General features: G+C 36.8%; 1 protein-coding gene across 1 annotated transcript in view; it reads right to left on the minus strand.

The window, feature by feature from the left end:
* Positions 1-19,979, minus strand: part of KIF13A (kinesin family member 13A) — a 66,896-nt gene that overhangs the window by 4,705 nt on the left and 42,212 nt on the right. The window contains exons 19-36 of the mRNA XM_013962072.2: positions 19,441-19,605; positions 18,737-18,910; positions 18,029-18,180; positions 17,772-17,904; positions 17,488-17,634; positions 16,395-16,433; positions 14,954-15,053; positions 14,730-14,856; positions 13,588-13,643; positions 12,245-12,369; positions 11,047-11,223; positions 9,663-9,755; positions 8,788-8,940; positions 8,237-8,314; positions 7,728-7,775; positions 7,175-7,286; positions 6,065-6,216; positions 5,407-5,511 (exon numbers count right to left, since the gene is read on the minus strand). Coding sequence (XP_013817526.2) covers positions 5,407-5,511; positions 6,065-6,216; positions 7,175-7,286; positions 7,728-7,775; positions 8,237-8,314; positions 8,788-8,940; positions 9,663-9,755; positions 11,047-11,223; positions 12,245-12,369; positions 13,588-13,643; positions 14,730-14,856; positions 14,954-15,053; positions 16,395-16,433; positions 17,488-17,634; positions 17,772-17,904; positions 18,029-18,180; positions 18,737-18,910; positions 19,441-19,605 — 2,136 coding nt within the window. The remainder of the gene's footprint in view (positions 1-5,406; positions 5,512-6,064; positions 6,217-7,174; positions 7,287-7,727; positions 7,776-8,236; positions 8,315-8,787; positions 8,941-9,662; positions 9,756-11,046; positions 11,224-12,244; positions 12,370-13,587; positions 13,644-14,729; positions 14,857-14,953; positions 15,054-16,394; positions 16,434-17,487; positions 17,635-17,771; positions 17,905-18,028; positions 18,181-18,736; positions 18,911-19,440; positions 19,606-19,979) is intronic.

Genomic DNA, 19,979 nt, shown 5'->3' on the forward strand with positions numbered 1-19,979 from the left:
AAAAGGAAAAGCACAGCATTCAACCAGTTAACAACATATTTTGAGAACCAACAGATGAAACTTAGGATAAACATCCTCTTGAAAAAGTTTCATATACTTTATAATACCCAAGACACTCACATTCTTTCAGTGCATAACACTAATCTCTACAATAAACTACTATTCTCTTGAACTATACAACATAATGCTTACACAGCATGTGCTCTTTTGTACTACAGGTCACTTAATGGTCTAATGCTAGAGCAGAAACATATAAATGGTTGTCTCTACTTACATAAGGGTTTTTTTTTTTTTTTTTTTTTTTTTTTTTTAAACAGACTTCAGCTCTTATCTTACACTGTTTCAGTCATGGTATTTTGGTATGTCTGTGATGAGGACCAAGTTTGCAGGTAAAGGCAATACTTCTTTATTAAACCAACTGGCTTAACTGGAGAAATTAGAAAAGCTTTCAGACCCACAAGCAAGACATTACCTCTAGCTATAATTTTGTTTTGAGCATCCAATTAAAGACAAGCCAAAATTAGGTTATTATTTAGCAGATATCCTGGGGGTACTTTCTGAAGTTGTTTCAGTTTGCATTAGCCCTGCAACAGCTGCTTCCAATTGGCTTGCTGAACTCATCTATCCTTCACCTGGAAGTTTATCAAAGGAGAGAATCTGGACCATGCCCCTCTACGTCTTTAAAACTGCATTATTTACCAATTGACTTCTCTCAGTGTTGTTTGTACTTCTGAATCCAAATGCTCCACTGACCGTAAGAACTGTTCTCAATGCTCCTTAAGTTAGGTAAATACTTTACTTTTTAAATACTTTAAATATTTTACAGATGAGGAAAAAGATGACAGAGACTCCTAGAGTGATTTGCCTTATGACATACAGGCAGAGAATCCACTCTACAGGGCTCTTTCAGTTAAGGTACCAACTTCCCTTCAATTTTCACTTCCATGTTTTATGATATTTTCTGAAAACTCCCCAAAAAATCTAAATTTTTGTAAGACAGCCATATCCAGATATTTATATAGTGCTCATCACTGCTGAATCTAAACATTGCGGATGTAGTGTGTATGACATCAGCTCTCTTCTGTTCAAACAGCTTTGTAAAACAAAGCTTCAGATAAACACACACCAAACAGAAGTTTGCTTATGTTATAATAATGCTGTTATCTAAAATATCCTCATAGGTGTATTTTAAGAAACACATGCTTATGTGACAAGATTTCTGTCCTAACCAAAAGTTTGTTGTTTTTATAAAGAAGAACTGTAAAGACTTTCTAAATGATCTCATTTTGTTTTATTCTTTATTTTTGAGGTGATCATTGCTCACTATGATCCTTTTCTGCAACAAAGGTTTGTTCTCATTCTTACAGTTTTTAGTCTATGCAGAAAGCTCATAATTGATAAAACTCAATCACATTACCCATACAGAGCTGCCTCTTACGCTGAATCACCACTGCCAATCATATTAAATTTTTGTTAGCACTGCAACCAGCATCTGAACAAGATGCCTCTACTTGTCCAAGTATATCTGACAAATCCAACCAGATTTCAGATTATTAGTATTTGCTCACATGAAGGCTTGGCATCCTTTGCTTACTACTTTTTACAACTCCTTTTCAGAATTATTTCTCATATGTAAGTTTGGATGAAGGGTTTATTTTGAAGTGATTCACGTCTCCGGAGAGAAGCGATAGTATTATGAAGTCTCACATAAGACTATTGAAAATGATTTATATTATTACAAACCTCATTCTTTAGAACTGAAAACAATGCTAGTCTCTTTAAAAGTAAAGGGAAAAATCCATAACCACTTTATTGGGACTATGAATATCCTCTTCCAAGGCACTAAAGCACTATACAAAGCATTTCTCTTGTGTACCTGTTGCTCATCTCTTAGGGACCTTCTTTCAGTTATTCTGCTTATTGCTTCCTTTTCACCTTTACTTAATTTTCTGCATAGAACCAAAACTTTGAAATAAAGGTTATTTTCCAAATGTTTTCAAAAGTCCACTGTTCATTTATCAAATATAGTGGGTTTATTAAGATATTTAGTGAACTCCAAATCAATAAGCATTTTGCAAAGGAAATATTTCTAGTGGATCCTAGTTAAATATCCACTTGAAACTAAAGGCATTTTTGTAACAAACAGTTCTTCGTTCCTCCTTAGAACACTGCAAGATTCCTCATTTTACTGAAAAAAGTCTAAGGACAAACAGGAGCCCTGTTCAGAGTTAATCTGCGTAAGAGTCACTATAACCAATAAGCAGTTCTACAGACAGGCAGATCATTGGCAACTTGGTTAGGAAAAGTCTAACGCGTAGCCACAGGGACAGCTGTGCATGGTTTCAGTGTATCTATCACCATGACTATAAAAGATAAGGTACAGAGATGCAGCCTTATCACTGAGAACACGGGTCATGAAGAATGCAGCAAATGGGAGGTGATGAGAGCAAAAAAAGCTGCTACTGTGGGGACAAGCAGTATTTCCTTTCAAAGCTCCTCTTGAGCTTCCTGATAGGGAAAGTGCAGAAATAAAGCCATTTCAGGTTCTTCTAAATCCTGTGGATATAAAAAGAGTGGGAAAAAAGAAGAGAGCCCTCCTGTACTGCTCAGGCCAGTGGAAGAACCAAAGCATAAAATCGTTGAAGAACTGGTAAAGAAGCTGCAGCCTCTTCCCTGGGAAGTAATGGAAAGACTATAATGAAAACAGACTTAACTGATAACAGGAAGAACATGACAGCAAGAACCAAGGAGAGAAGACTGCAAGTCAAGATTTAGCAATAACACAAGCTAAGCAAGCAAGAACTACGGCACAGAGAGTCTTTCATATGTCTGCTTCATAACAAACATACGTTCTTTGTAGTTAACAGAGAAGTTAAAGCATCTGAGTCTTCAGATCCCTAAATTGCAGCAAGTAACCTCAAAGGTGCTAGTTCCTGTTCTACTCATTTCAAATGAGCAGTTACTTATTCAGCAGTTGCACCACACGTGCTTCCATTTTCACAGCATTAAGCTGTGAGAATTTCCTCTTGGACTAAAAAAAAATAGACATGTTAATTACAGGCAGAATTCAAATACACACCGTGTGAAAACATGTACTCTAACCTTAACATTTTTCACTGTACTCACATATTACAGAGTGTGCCACTATGTCAAGCTTCTGTTCTGAAATACTTGTAATATTCAACACATATGGAAGCAATGTTTGAAATTTTAGGTTGACTGCTCTATTTCAGGCTAAGAGAAGATAAACATTTTTGTTAAAGCTTCAGTTCTATTTTTTTTTCCTTTCACTGATGTATCGTGAACATTGAAGAACGCATTCCAGATAAACATGAGAAAATGGCCAAACATCACACTCATACCTGTTTAGATGCAGAACGTTAACCTAGTTAAGTTTACTAGCTTTCTGTCTGTTTAGCCACTTTGTTATTTCTAATGGATTTTTTACACGCTGTGCAATCTAAAAAATGCAAGCACATATCACCACCTGAAGCTACACCAATCATCCAATAATTAACTTGGAGCAAGAGGCCCTGTGCCTTGGAGTGATCGCTTAGAGCATTGATTAACAACGTGAGAACTGCATTATGAATCTGGCAGGGGGGAGCAGACTGCTTAGTGTGGAACCGTGACACTGCCCTACCTCAATATCTGAATTAATTCGGAGAACACTATCCAGCCAAATGTGTGCAATATATCCTCCAGCCTGGTTAAAATATACACTTGCTCCAGCTCTGAAAAACAGAGGAGCCTGGGATGCCTGCATCCTACAAAGGCTTCCTTTCCAGGCCATAAAAAACAGAAACCACCATTTCATAAACCCTATACCATCATAAACTGGCATTGCTACACAAAGCAGCAGTCTCAACCTCCTCCCCACAAGTGGCTGCTCCTTCTAGCCTGCCTCCCCTGTACCTGCTCAAGTGTCTACGAGGCGACCAGACAGAGGAATAGATCCAACTGAAAAATAACTCCGAAACAGTATTTTTCAGCTGGACGGAGCAGTTCCCTTGATCTGGCTTATTATGCAGCCAAACAAAAAGCTATGCTGAGGCAAGGGAGAAGTCAGTGCAAGGATAGGAGCAACCAGCTAGGAATAATAAGAATGGCTCTTTTCAGGGTCCTATTGGCTACCGCTAATTTAAAGTGTTCAGTGAATTAGCCTCAGTCTAACTGGGAAGGCCTGGTGCAGGATATTGCCCTTTTCCAGCTCTGAAAGCTTCTGCTTATCTTTGGAAAACAGCGCAGGCAAATAGCTATGTTAATGCCAGGCATGCGTGGCTTGGGACCCTGTTTTTACTCAAGAGAGCAAAATTTCTCTGAAGTTGCTATGGAAATTTTTGTAGCAATTTAGTTTCTTCAGGCTCTTTCTCAACCAACTAAAAGATTTTGCCTTCAAAATCCCTTCACGTGTACCAGTGACTCGGCTGACGTGCTGACTCACACTACACCATGGAAAAGTAACACGATGGAGCATAAAACAGCTGCTATCCAGACAGAAGCCAGGCTGCAAATGTAAACACCAGAACGCTTAGGATACTTTGTTATCATCTACAAAATGGCATTAGAAATAACAAGAATAGATCTTTTTAATCGTTTGGCTATAGGGCCAGAATGAAAGTGTTGAATAGGAAGAATCCATCATTGGCACTTTGCGTGATAAGAGGCCTATAATACTTAAGAGAAATGATTTCAATGTTCCAAATTTGAAGTCTAAAGTTCTGATTAAAGCAAATATTTACAGCCAAGCTCCGCAGCCCTAGAAATGAGTCTTTCACACAGCAGAAATGATGATACACCTTTTGTTGAAGCAGCAGTGATGAAAGGATTTGACAGGTGAATAGAAAAATAAAAGCCCTCCACCTAAATGCACCGCCTGAATTATGAGGAAGACAGGCTGCAGGTTAATAAAGAGCTGCGATCTTATTTTAGTTGTATTACTTCCACATCAGCCAACCAGAAGCTTTGATAGTGTACCCACACCTAAATGCACAGTTACTTACACCAAGTGGGATCATTCCATTTACTCTGGGGTATAGTCACAAAATCTGGGTAATATACACAGGTATATTAGAGTGACAGCAACACGATGCACTAACCCACCCTTTACTTGAGCATTTGTGCACTGTAAAAGTTAAAGCCTCCCCTCTCCCACCCTCCCTGCAAGAAAAATCACACATGAATAATTTAAAAAAAAAAAAAATCAACTGAGTTATTTCAAATTACAGACTGCATTCACAAGCCAGGTAAGCCACTTCTCATTATAACCATCAGTTACAATTGCAAATGATTATGTGCACATAACCCCTTTTGCCCTGCTACAGTAGCATAATTACCTTAAACCCACCACCAAATGGCCCTGAGCCCACCACCAGGCCTTATGACAGAAACCCGCACAAAACTTACAATCTTCTCCTCATGAATGCTATTGCTTTCTACTGGCATGCTGCTGGCATTACTTCCTGAAGGCACAACCCTGCCAGCGCAATGCACCTGAGATGAAGGCATGCTCTGCAAAGTTTAAGACACACAACACATCACACACAACACTGACCACTGAGCACAACATTAAATGCGTGCAGGTTAGAAAGCATTAAGACATCTTGAAAGTGAAACACACATGCTAGTTATACAAAAATTCAAGTTAATAGCTAGAGAAACTCATGCACTGCTCTCAACAGTGTTTTAGGTTGAGGAACAAAGGTCAGAATTGTAACCACCCTAGAACACCGTTTGACAGAATTACTTTTTACCGATGGAAAAAATACACCAGCATGTTGTTGAAGAAAAATGCAAATTACTGTTACTTTAAAATAGAACACAAGTACCCTGTACAGAAAAATACTTACCAAGAAGTGAAACAAACCCAATGTATCAGGTTAAAAAAAAAATCAAAAAACAAAAAACAACAAAAAAATCCCCAAACCCACATATAAAGTACAACCTGATTAATTTTACCAGAGAATTACAAAATATTCTTGCAAAAGATGCATGCTGCAAACAATTTTCCAAGTATACAGAATAACTCTATGTCCATAAAAACAAGGTTGTTCACAAAAATTACCTCTTGACTAAGCAGAGGTCGGCTTTCAAGTGGGGTCTTTCTTTTATGTTCCTCTTTCACAGCCATTAAAGGTTTGAAAAACTTTGGTGGCTGAGGAGAAAACACTTTAAAGGGACTGGCCATTAAAGCATGGGAATTCTCTGATGCAACACCTAGGAAGAAAACAAACATAGCTCATGTCAATTCTTCACGTTTTGACTGCAAGACAATAATCTAAAATGATGGTAATGGAGCCGTGCATTTGTAAAGTAGATGGCTACAGAAAGTCAGGCAATACTGAGGTATTCAGACACTGCCCAAGGATGAGATAGCGCAGAGCTCTATGAGGGGAGATTATGTCCCTTTAAGGAGTCTGGAAACAGAAGGAAAGCAGAGAACAGCGGTATCTGCCTCCTCCGTTCTGAGGCTCCACTATTTCTCCTTTTCATCTGAGTCATAAAAATAGCAGGAAGTGTCCTTGAAATCAGACCTGACAGCTCTTTGCCTTCTTTGCCCAAGCTTCCCTCTGCTGCAATTCCTGCTGCATTGGAATCAAGCCAGCAATCACGCATGATCAGTGCGATCGAAAGGAAAATAATACGCAAGGAAGCAAAGAATGAACTCTTAATCCCACTTTGTTTCTTCAGTGCTTCTCTACCTATGTTGCCCGTTCAGGAAGACCTTGCTACGATTTGACCTAAAGCAAATAAAGCACCTATGACACACTGACCTGGAAGACCAGATATCCAAATCATGCAAGGAACCCGTTAAAAAAAAAACAAAAAAAAAAACACCTTTGATAAAGGCATCTTAATTTTCAAATTTACAAGCTAATAGCAATTCCTTTATTTTTATTTCTGCTGATTTGTTTCACACCTAGCTTATTTTTCTTTCTCTTGTTTTTGACACCTGCAATTTCCCATCCTTTTCTGCACGTCTTTATGCATTTCTCCTTTTCCGTCTGTTTCCAGATTAAGTTCAGCTGCTAAAGCAAGAAGCTGGATAATATATTTAATAGGAAAAAAGCACTGAGAATTTAATTTTCAGTTTAATGTTGCAGGAATGTACTTTACATCCTAACAGCAATTAAAAAAAAAAAATTGTCATTACATATGTACTTGACAGTCTCACCACTGCCATCTTTGTTCTTGCGAGGGGACTCCCTGGGTAAAGTACCATAGCATGATACATCTTGATAACTGGAAGAACAGTCAGATATATCTAGGTGACTTTCAGACCAACCCTAAGAAACAAAAATACATAAATGTACACTCTGATACACGCAAACATGGAGAAATAATAGGCAAAGGCAGACATGTCTTTTTGTTTTTTAAAAAAATAAGGAATTTCGAGTTATTGACTTGAAAACTTTTCTCTCATGTGGATGGATTATTTAGAACCTGATAAGCTTTTCAGTGAAGTATATTAAGTTTTCCTGTATCTTTCCCATTTCCTCTTAATTATCAGTTTCTACAGACCTAACATGAAGAGCAGAGAAGGACAAAAAGAGGTTTAATTCAAAATATAATTAGCGCAGTATTTAGTAGGTATATTATGTAAACATACAGTTTAAAAAAATACAGTTTTCCTATTATTTTTTCAAATCTCAAATACATCTTGTTTTAAGAGAAAAAAACCTGAAAATGTGTGCTGCTGTTTTTTCTGAACACTCAAATTTACATACCTTATCATCTTCATCACAGGCAGAAAGATCTAATCGGCTACAGGACACCTACAAAACACCAACAGGCAGAATGAGAAAATGCCTAGCTTTTATTCATAAAATATAAAGCTTTGAGGAGACACCATAAACACTTAGTCCTAACAACCATTATGTTCTCTTTTCACATAAGACTGTAAGGACAGCAACATTTGCACTGTTTGAGTAGGTGATAGGTGAATGCACCTAAAGAGAAGAGTTTAGACCACTCTTTCCCCCACACATACCCCTCCCACTTTATTATCTTTTAGGATGGAGAGTTGTAGGGAGGTGTTTCTATTAAATGATCCCTCTGACTCATTTCCATTTGTGCCAGCATTTCTATACTTATTGTATTAGCCCTAGCTCAGAATACACAAGTGTTGTATGGTAACGATTACACATTACATCAGCGCGCATGTGCACACAGACACACACACACACAGAAAAAAAGCATATTAGCACTAACTTATCAGAGAAAAAATGGTTCTTACATTGTGGACATTTGGTGTGCTGATGCTCCGGCGGATGTTTCTTGCCTTGGTGGACAGTGCTTCTTTGACTGTGACTGCCTATGTAAAGAAAAGCACACTGAAAGATGTGCTCATATCAAAGCTGGACCATTTAATGTTATCCTCCTGAGAAGTCATCAAGCAGGGTAGAAGCTTTTTTCACAGTGTGGCTAATTGCTGCTACTTGCAAACAAGGTTTACACATTTACAAAACTTCATTTACACACACAACAAACAAATCTTACATTCTTGGGCCCTTGCCTGTTCAGGTTCCCACTATTAAACTACCACTAGCTATAGTTACTAGACCCACCAGTGTTGGGCTTTATCTATTTCACAGCAGTAACTTAGAAATACGTTTACCTGTCCAATGTTTGTGTTCTTTCTCTCTTTCAAAAAAAGAGAAACAAAAACCAAAAAAACCCAAACCAAAAAACAAACTAAATTTAATAATTTTAAAACAAAGACATCAAGCATCTCTACAAATTACAATGAACCATTTTTAAAAGTTGCACTAAATGCCTTTTCCTTGCCTGTCTTAGCCGTTCCAGGCTCAAAATGTTCTCCACTTGCAGGACGCCCCGGGTGTATTTTTCCATGTACGTTTCCCCATCAGATGTACCCTCATTCTCACTCCTTGCGGCCATCAGTGCCAAGGTCTCACGATCCTCAATTTCTTCTGTAGCCTAAATTGTAAGTTGCACTATTAAGCTCTTTAAATTAAAGCCTATTTTTAACCTTTTGAATGTGTTGATTCATTTATTCAGACCATCTCAATCCAGAAATTAACTTGAATCAATAATCCTTGCACAGAGCAGAGACTTTTCAACACAGGTATAAATGATGCTGAACTAAGAAGAGCTCAAGCTTGGGATAAGTTTTGTACATTTATTGTAGTCAATCTCCTTTAAGAATAATGAGAATATAACCTGAAACCTCCTACGTTATGAATAAACTAATGACTTTCTTCCCAAATCTTAAATTCTCTGTGATCTCCCTAGAGTTTAAATTGTAATTATTAACATACAAAAGTGACAATTACATGGTGACAAGCCTATTTATGTTTCAATTTGTCCAATTTGTTTGCCTTTAAAATCAGTTTTATAGTAAGTTTAAATTTTGTACAAGCCTTGTATATAAAGCTATTTATATTGCCATCAAAACTAATTTTTCCAGCTATTCCGTTTCCACTGACCTATAGCTGCTTTAGAGTAGCCTCTATATTCCCCTTTTAGACACTCATACGATTTAAAAAATTACCACTACTACAGGGTCTCACCACAAACACTTTGGCAAGATTCCTCACATCAGCAACATTGTACATGCACTTCCCAGTCAGTATCTCCCACTACATTAGGTCATTCTATTCCTTTCAGTGAATTTACCAGAGAAATATGGTATGATTTACCTTTGGGATATTGGATACTATTTCATAGGTCACTCCACAGGCATAATATATATTTTTCAAGGATATTCTCCTTTTCAGGCTCTGGGTAAAACTCTAGAAACAAAATAATTTTGAATTATTGTATTAACAATGGTTATTTATGACACTCTAAGAAAAAGGTTGCCATGCAAAAATTTGTTTTTACCACAAAAGTGCATTTTTCAGGACAATAATTTGGTAAGTTGCTTCTCAGCCCAAATGACAGTTTAAGCATTCTTTACAGTGTTACAACTTGTGTATTTCATATGGTCATGCTCAGTACAAAACACTACGAAGTCCAATCAGAATCAGCAACATTTTACCCCTATTTTGCACTGATTCTTATAAAATAGCTGTAAAACAGTTTGTAAAAACTGAGAAAAATGCAGCTGTAGAAGTCTGATACCCATACTTTTCATTTTATGAGCCACATGTTAAACAGGAATGAAAATTCCTTTTACTATAGCAAAGCATAACTCTGATTTCTAACTATAATTGGAATAGCAAATACAGTTTTCATATAAACCGCAAGTTTAATTTATTTCACTATCAATTAGCCCTTACATCACTAACTGTAGACTTAATTTTCATTTAATAAGACATTTTAGACAAATGAAACTAGCAAAAGAAAACACATCAAATACAAAAAGGCACAGAATTCAACTGCTTAGTAAATTGCTTAGTAATATGACAGCTTTTCTTTTTTTTTTTTCTTTCGCCTTCAAAAAATCTGAAGCAATTCTGAAACATGGTCTCAATCATCTAGGAAAGGGAAAGGAGCATGATTTCAGAAGGCATCTAATTGCTTAAATCCACGAAACCACAGAAGAAGAGGAACAGAATCCACTTTTGTGGACAAAGAAAACACCCTACTTGAGATCACCATGTAAAAGCTGGAGGAAAATGTGAACGTACGGGTAGTGATGGGGAACAAACCTAATTTGTAATTAACAGAGAGCAGCAAAGAGAAAGGAAGAGAATATATTGCATTTACATGGAACATTCCAAGGCTCCAAAGATGCTCTCAGGAACAGAGTGGCTACAGTGACCCTATATTAAATAAGCTACTGCAAATTTCTCCAAATCAAAGAATGTTTCAAGCCATACAGGCCAGAAGGTAAACTCCTTTTTTGTTGCAAAAGTAGCACCAGCTACACTCTGAACCAAATTAGACTGAAAAATGGACAGCTTGAAGTGATACACCAGAAGTGCAGGGCTTCGCTGCAACCTATGCTAATCTACTTTTTTTGTCCGTCTTTCACAAGCATAGGAGACTAAACTTAAGCAAAATGAAGCAAGTAGCTAGGAAAAGGCATTCATAAAATTAAGGATTTCAAACAATGCAAGATTAATATACACTTATTACCTGCTTGTTATAAATATTGGCTGCAATCCTTTTGCGTAATACCAGTTCCATCGCAGCCGGATGACTGAGCTGCACAGTGGTCTTCACTATTAAGTAAATCCTCTCATTCTGAGGAGTTACCCTATTCAGGTGCACTGAATCATGGACAGAGGAGTCCCAGGCAGCAGTGGCTGAGACCTACACAGACAAATCAGTAGAGGAGAGAAAGGGAAATGAAAGACTCCATTACTCTAACAAAAGGTATAATTTACAGTAATCTAACATGAACTAAAACCACTCTTTAATGAAGGGAAAAAAAAAAAAGTCATTGAACAAAACAGAGCAAATCCTCCCATTCACAATAAGGAATTTATCAGAAGAAGCATGAGAGGGGTGTTAAAATCTGGTGGATCACAATGGTGAGCATAATCCCTGCAAAGTGCAAACCCTGCCCCAGAAAGGAAGTCTTTGCACAGCTGGAGGCAAAGGGGAAGCAGAGGCAAGGCTAGTGAAAGGAATACAAATCCTCATGCAACTATATTAAAAGTGTATCAAATTCAACAGGAAAACTTCCATGTGTGTTGGATTGGGTTAAGGACTATGCAGAATAAATGCTTTCCCATCCTGCAGAACATCTTTTTCCTTCCTCTGCCTCCCCGCCAACCTCAGCATCCCATTTATCCTGGAAACAGTCTCTTAAGTATTGGTTTAACTGAATTGGTATGAGAAGTGGAAGAAATGAAAGTTAAGTAATTCCAAAATGTATTCAGAACCATTCATTTCCAACAATTCTCAAGCTTTTTATTTAAAAAGCAATTGTGAGCTACAAAGGAAAAAAAAGATTTATTTAAACATTAGGCTTTGCCTTGTTTGGACAGTAAAAGAAGTACTTTTCTCTGAAGAATCAAGAGCCTGCAAGAGGAATGATGAAGGGGTGAAGGAAGAAAAGAGATTTTGAGTAAGGCTGCTGAACTACTCTTTTGTCAGAAAAAAAATTAAGACTTGTCACCTTTGAATTAAGGCAGAAGAGCCAACAAGCCATATTCTCTCAGATCTTAAACAAATATGCCAGAAAATAAAGGCAGCACTAGATACAGATGATATTTGTAAGATAAAAATAGTAACAATGATTAAATACATACAAGTAGAAAAGAAAGCAAAAGAGGAAAGCTTTAATGCAAGTCACAGTTGCTGAGAAGGAGGCTTGCTAACAATTTACCTCATCATCACTCTGTTTTATGATTGGTAGATAGAAGAATGGACTCCCATGCTCCTTTGGTAGTATTGAGTTAACTCCTGACGCATGGGGACCTGTAAGTTGTTCATTGGCACTGAGGTCATCAGCTAACGAAACAAAAGTACAAAGAAAAAGAATGAAATAGTTTACACCAAAATATATTAATATATAGAGTCAAAGTTGTAATAAAGTCCTAACCATATTTCATGCTACATTTAAACCTGATTAATCCTAATACTATGCAATATTTTGAAGATGATTTCAGCATACAAAAACAGGGGAGGAAAACTAGGCTAAGACTTTCTCCAAACTCATTCTCACATGTGACCTGAACAGAATTCAAAACTATTGCTAGATATTCATAAAATTAACTTACCGAAACAGAAAATTCCACGTGTCAGCCTAACTAGCTCATCTCTTAGTTAAATCACTTCTGATGTATCAGGGAATCTTAAAACAAGAATAACATTTCTGGCTACATTAGGCTTTTTGCACAGAAAAAAACCCACAGCTGTGCAATGATCCATGGATCTGTTTAAATATCCTATTTGGTCTTCTGTCTGCTAACTCTCCTCTGATAATAAAAACAAACAAATAAAAACATCTCTTGTGAGCATATAAAGAATGTACATCATTTTCAAAAAGCAGATTCTAAAGCAGCCATTAACGTGATGCCTATCTAAACATGCCTATTGGCCTATGAAAGAGCAAGATGTGAGAAAGCCTGTGGATACTCTTCTGCTTCATGTCCAAGCTTATGCTTACAAACTTGCTTCCTAAGCAGTCCTTAAATACAGTCCTAACACCAGTATCTTGTTATTCACTGTGTCTGTGCCCTACAAATTTAACCCAATAGTTCTCGCACATGTAAAACTAAGTGCCTTCAAAGGGAGAAGGCTTAGATACTAACAAAATATTCATCATACTCTTAATACATTCTTTATTAAACCAGCTGTTTAAATCTCTGCAGATATCTCAATGGAAGAAGCGCTGTAGCACTTGGGAGATTTTCTATCAGTGCTTTAATGAAATATGGATTTCATTTAACTTGCCTTCTCATGCTATTTTCTGTTGTATAGTCTACCCCTGCATTCATGTATTCCCCAGTTCTTTACTCTAAATTTTAAAGTAGTTGTGCTTAATTATTCCAATATACGGATTCAGAAGAAAAAAAACTTTCCAAAAGCCATAGCAGCCAATGCCATTGCCAGAACTTATTTATATTTTCTTGGACGCTTAAGATTCACTCTTCTATTTATCAGTTTATTGATCCAAGCTAAATTTTGTTATTTTACTAAGTTTCTTAATCTGCCATTACAACATACCATTCAAATCAAGAAAGAGGACAGGTATATGCGTTTCCATTCCTGCAGGTGGAATCCTGAAAGAAAACAAACTGCTATCAACAAGGAAGGCAAACACATACTTAAGCTAATTTGGGCAAACAGATCTCCATGCAACGGTCATATAAATTGTAACCAATGATTAAAGTGCTCAACATTTTGGCAGGTGATTTAAATGTATATATTGCATAGACAATTTTTTATATATCTACGCATACAGTTAAACGTAGTGCTTTACTAAAACTTACTTCACACGGCACAGCACATTTCAATTTCTATGAGGATGACAATTTTCAATGTCCTGTTCAGCTTCTTATCAGATTAACTATTTCTACATAACACTGTGAAATAATATATATTTTAGTCATCTTATACATAAAGGTTAGTAGCCTTTCAAACAAGTGGATATGTAACTACTGGCAAGACACAGTCTTTATACCAATACATATACTTTTAGCAATTTGGACAACAGTACTTCAGCTGGATAAGGAAACAAACTCGGAAATTTGAGAGGAAAGAGTATCACTAAACCATTTGCCCCACTAAAGAAGAGATTAGGTATTATTAGAGACACCAGTGTACACACTATTACAGTTACATTTCTTGTTCACACTTTCCCAAATTTAATGTGTTCCATTCTTCATTTTTCATAGTTCTGATGATCTTAGTTAAAACAGAAATTTAAATGAAATTAAAGATAAATGTCTTGGATATTTAAATGGAACAAAAGAGAACATATCCTTTTGAAGCAGAATCTTTTCCCTCCCCACCCCACTTCAATGAAATTATCAAGTGTTTTAATTCATTTTTGAGTCACTCTTTTTTGTTGAAAGGTCTAAAACACTACAGGATAACTTTCTCAGAACTGTAGAAAATGGAAAATACTACCTTAAATTCAAAGGTGATGTGCAAACTTTGAAAAGTTATATAATATGTTAATTAAGCAAACCTTTCTTTACATTCAAACCAGAACCTGATTTTCTAGCCTTCTGTCAGCTTAGTGTAAATTGTGGTAATACAGGAGAACATGGAAAGCTGTAAAACACATCCTCAGATTTTTACTATGTAGTTTGCAATGTTCACACAAAAAAAGCTAACCGGTCCAATGTTTTTTCTGAACATACCAGTTTGCGGGGGCACCAGGAATTCCACTGCCTGGTGCAGGGACAAACACTGCATTCCTCTCTTCCGTCAGCCCTACCCACTGTTCTACTAGTCGGGCTTCTCGTTCTATATCATCCTCTGATTTTTCTACAGTGGAAGAGATTAATATTATATTTATGACATCTTTGGTGTTCAGAAGAATAAAGTACTCATAAGAGAAATTCCAAACTTGCAAACTTCAAACCTTGTTTATTGCTGATCTTTTGAATCTGCTCATCTAAGTATTCTCTGCGCTTTATTAATGCATCAGACCATCTTTCTCGCACACAGTTTAAATCTTCTTCCTAATGCCAAAAGAGAAAGGACAGTTAACCTTGATCACAGCCTAATAAAGGGTAGTGAATTCTCTGATAATTTCATCAGAATCACTTTTGAACAGCTTGCACAATGCAGAAAAGTTTTTTCCCCAGTAACATGCATGCTGATTAAGTAGCTCATCACCCATGAATGGAAGCTCATTTGCTTTCAAGTCTCAAATTCCAACAGGAGGAAAGGAAAATGTGACTATTTCTCAGTTGTTGTATAGAATTCTATACTGGACTAGGCTAATTACTCACAGAAGTGGCAATCAAACTCTTTAACAGTAGGAAAAAAGAAAAAGAAAAAAAAAAGGTATCATCAGTTGATCATAAGTTCTCCTGAAGATTAGACAGGTCAGTATTCCCTTAAACCTGCACAAAATTCCATAGTTAGCAGCTGCTATCAGTACAATTAAAAGATTTCTCATGCAAACAAAACCCATCATGCAATCATGCTTTGTGGTATCACAGGAAAATCTAGTTTGTTCTTCTCTGTGATTTGTCAGGAAGCGCATAAACAGCCCGCAAGAAGTTAGTACCTAACTGACATTTTTGAGATTGCTGTAAAAGCTAATAAACTGTCCTAAGGGATATTAACAGTTTTGCCCAACTGGTTTAACTTCTGTAAAGCTCTGCAATTGAAATAAGACTTCCAAATAGAGGTTTTGTAATGTGTTTTTCTTTTTTAGGTATTTCTTCTTCTCCCCTTTATCACCTTTTAAATGATTCTTCTTTTATGCTTTTTAAATTGTGACTGTCCTATATCTACTTATCACATAGAAAGTCATGCTCAAAGTTTGTTTTCTTTTAGATGAGCTTAAAATAGAAAAATGCTTCACAAAACTTGTGTATTCCCCACACTCGTAACTTCCACTCTCTCTCACCACTAGCATTTCAGAGAACTGTACAACTTAAAAGGTTAAAACATTTTCTTTAGGAAAACAGAAAACAAAAGACCAAACCCCTGCACTATAAATTTTGATTGGCAAAGATTCATGCAGCTGCAGTTTTCTTTCCTAAGATATTTACTGGAAACTATTTTCACTCTAAATTGAAGTTGCTAAGCTTTTATTCATATAGCAATTCAGGTAGCCAGTTAGAAGAGCTGATTGCTGAGTACTAGAGAAAAGAGCACACTGCAAGAGTATAAAGTCACAAGGTAAATTGAAATAGCAATATTTTATAGCCCAGGTAGCCTCTGAAATGCACAGAATATATTTCAAAGATGCTTCTGCTTGCTCCAGTATGCTTATTCATTTGAAAGTTGCTAGCTATTAGCAGTAGCTGTGCCCCATGCCATAGGATTGACAGCAACAGCAGCAATACCTGGTAACTATCCATATCACCACCATCATCATCATTCTTCTGGTAGGAGAAAATAAATTTTGTAAAACACAAAAGAACATGCATTTTTCTCAACAGAAACTCACGGAAATACCCCCAAACCGGTATAAAAACATTTCTGCCACAGAAAATTGTAAAATACTAAAGTTATGAAATTCAAGACTTCTATTTAATAGGTAGATTCAGATTTTTCTTTGTTATAGGCTATAGCATCTCAGCTGACTGGAGTATTTGTGAATATATTCAGGAAAAAAAAAAAGCGCATAGAATATAGTGCCAGAAAAGGACTGATCTAGTATATCACCAGCCTTTACATTTGACAGGTTCATCTGCATTTAGGCTAATTACTTGTGGCTCTGAATGTAACTTTTGACAAATGCACCCAGTCAGTTCCTCACCGCCCTAGGTGGTCTGCTTCCACTTGTTCTTTGCCCTTACTGTTAAAAGGGTGCTTTATTTCCAGTATGAATTTGCCCAGTATCAGCTTCAAGCCATTTATTCTTACCAAGACCTTGCTCTGCTAGCTTAAAGAGCCCTTTGGCATTCAGTGATGACTGTTTCTGATACTGATCAAGTAACAGCTCAGCCCTTTTTGAAAAGATGAACAGTATCTCACTATGAGACATTTTCTCCACCCATTGAACTACTTCCTTTTCTATTTTTCTCCTCCTCAACTTTCAGCATCCCTTTTAACAGAGGAAAACTAACTGAGCTAGAAATCTGCTATTAATTTCACCTCTACACACAAAAGCAAAAAAAAACCCAAAAAAACCAACCACCATTTCCATACTCCTACTGTCTTGTGTATATCCAAATATCACACTTGGCTCTTTCTCAGTTATATTCTGAGTTCTAAGCAAGAAAAAAAAGAAGCAGATTCAGTGCCATATGCTCACATTATACATATTATCCTCAGACACATGTAAACCCGCAAGATAACAGTATCATGTACCAGTGTGCTAACTAAGGTCCCTTTTGGTACTATGTTGGACAGACTCTAGAACAGTTTAAAAACCAAAACACACACAAAAAAAACCCCCAAACCCCACAATGCCTGAAGAAGTAACTGTCCTACCTGGTAGCTGTCCAAGCCCCTTTGCAGTTTAGTTGACCTGGCAGTCACGCCACCTATAGAGACTGAAAGAATTGCTTCTACCATGAGAGGCAATGTTCCTGAATGCTGTACGGGCTTCACTGTCACCTGAACTCTGCGAGAATGACCCTGAACAGGTAATCAAGAGGAGAAGAGAGGGGGAGGAATAAAAAATAATAATAAAAGCAATTTAAAGAAAGAGAAAATAAGAATGAAATTAGGAATTAATTTAAGCATTAATAAAAAGACGGGGGAAAGATACATACCTGCCTAAGCTGGAAAATACCCCCTGTGTTTACATCCTTTGCCTGATGGAGTTCAACTGCAGAATACTCCCCCATCTCATTCAGTTCTTGTATGGAAATCCACATTTCTATTCGTCGAGTTACTTCATTCCACCTAAAAAGACATCCCCGCAGAAACTAATGCTTGTCTCACCACAGTATAATTTCTGCTAGCACCACAAGTATTAGAAAGCCTTTGGAAAGCTGATGGAAACATATTTTGTGTAATTTATTCATACCTGTCTCTCAGTGTCCTAGTTTTAGCACGAAGAGAATCAACTTCCCAAACAGAGCTGCCATTGCCTGTACATCTGTGACCCCACACCTCTATAGCAAGAGCTCCTTCAGAAATGAACTCCAAAAACTCCTCTGTAACATTCACCACATAGTCCTGGAAACAAGGTGAAAAACTCACATTCAAATGAAATAATCTGATCTCCTCAATTGATTTGACAGGCCAAACAGCGAACTACCAGCACAGTAAAACCATACAGTTTGGATCGTAAAACTTGACTCTGGTCAAGCTGTGAAAACAAATCATCTCAGCAACTCCTGCTTATGAATTTAAAGTTTTCCTGCTTTGAAAATTTCCATAAAAAAGTCACAGCTCCAATACTCTCTTTAGAGTTACTGAACTTACCAAACAAGTATATAATAAGACCTCATTACAAAAACTATAGCTTCCATACACATTAAAGATGACATGAATGATGACATGATGGGATGAATGCAAAAGATCACTTATAAGATAATTTTTCCACTTTGCTGCATTTTGGAGAGGTGATGAAGTGAAACATTATTGCATTTAAAGTATAGTAAAAAGTCATTAGTTATATGACTAGATTCCCTCCTTCTTCCCCCAAGGAAAACAAGGCTCAAACTCTAAATAGTTTTTCCTCAAACATACCATCCTCCTAATAAGAGTATTTAATGTTAAAAATAATTACCTTACAGTGAGAGAAGGTCACTGTAAAATGAGCTTCCTTGCTCTGAGGTGAAGGCACATCTGGACCCACCACTGGTGCCACTACTGTTGACACACATTGATCCCAAAACGTATACTGACAGAAGACAAAGTTGGAAAGGTTAGGTGGCAGTCCAGTTGCTTCTTTTATTTTTACCTGAGGAGATAAAACAGATGTTCTCAGAAATATAATTATTTCCTCTTCAGTTGTAAGGTGTTTAAAGACTAAATATTTAAGCCAAAGGTATCAATAGCCAAGAAAAATTGTTTTCTAAAGATTCAAAAGTTTCTAAAGAAACACAGACGCAAGGAAAACAGTTATACACATCTAACCTGCCCAACATTATACATGTTTTCTTTGGAGAGATTAATAAATTCAAGATCATGTGGAGAAAAGACACAGATAAATGGAAAAACTGTTTCCTCTTCTGTGTTTGCCAAGAAGGGCAGTCCTTATGATGTTGACCTACATACACTAGAAACTGAAGTGAATTAATTCAGTCAGTGGCAACTACGGCTAGTTAGACTGAGCTAGATTCTACTGGATCCAGTTTAAGTCTCTCTTTTCTCTTTAGAGAACTTTAAGGAAGCAATATCCTACATAACTTAGTATTTTACATTAGATTGTAACTACGTAACAGTTTGCAACTTTGTAGCTATATAACTTCATTCTGTATTCTCACTCACCTGGCAGGAGAGCTTTTTTGCTCTCTGGATAATTTCTCCATTGCTGTCCATGACTTCCAGACTCCCACTCTCACTAGAGTTCTCAGATGAGTCATCTCCTTCTACTACATGTTCTGGGACAGACCCAGTGATTCGCATTACTTCAACATGCAGCCGTCCTGCAACCTAGGGTGAGACAAATACTAAATACCTAGGCAAAAAGACTTTAAAGACATTAAGAGAGCAGATATCTAACTCCAGAAGGTGTGCAGAAACAGGCAACTAGCACAGACAGAACTGTCTGGCTCACAACCACCAAATGAAGAAGAAAATGAAGGGGGGGGGGAATGGAATATGAAGAAATTGTTTGCATATAGAGCTACTGACCTTTTTGATTCACACACAACAGAAAAAGCACTCAGGGCTACAGCTATACATCAAAACATTAAGATGCTTAATTTTACTTAGTTGCTTAAAGTTACTCAGCTACTAAAAGTGTAAAATAAAATTCCTAATATTAATTCAAGTAATTACACAGAAAATATACATATCACTTCACA

This window comes from Apteryx mantelli, chromosome 2, assembly GCF_036417845.1.
Source record: "Apteryx mantelli isolate bAptMan1 chromosome 2, bAptMan1.hap1, whole genome shotgun sequence".
NCBI lineage: Eukaryota > Metazoa > Chordata > Aves > Apterygiformes > Apterygidae > Apteryx > Apteryx mantelli.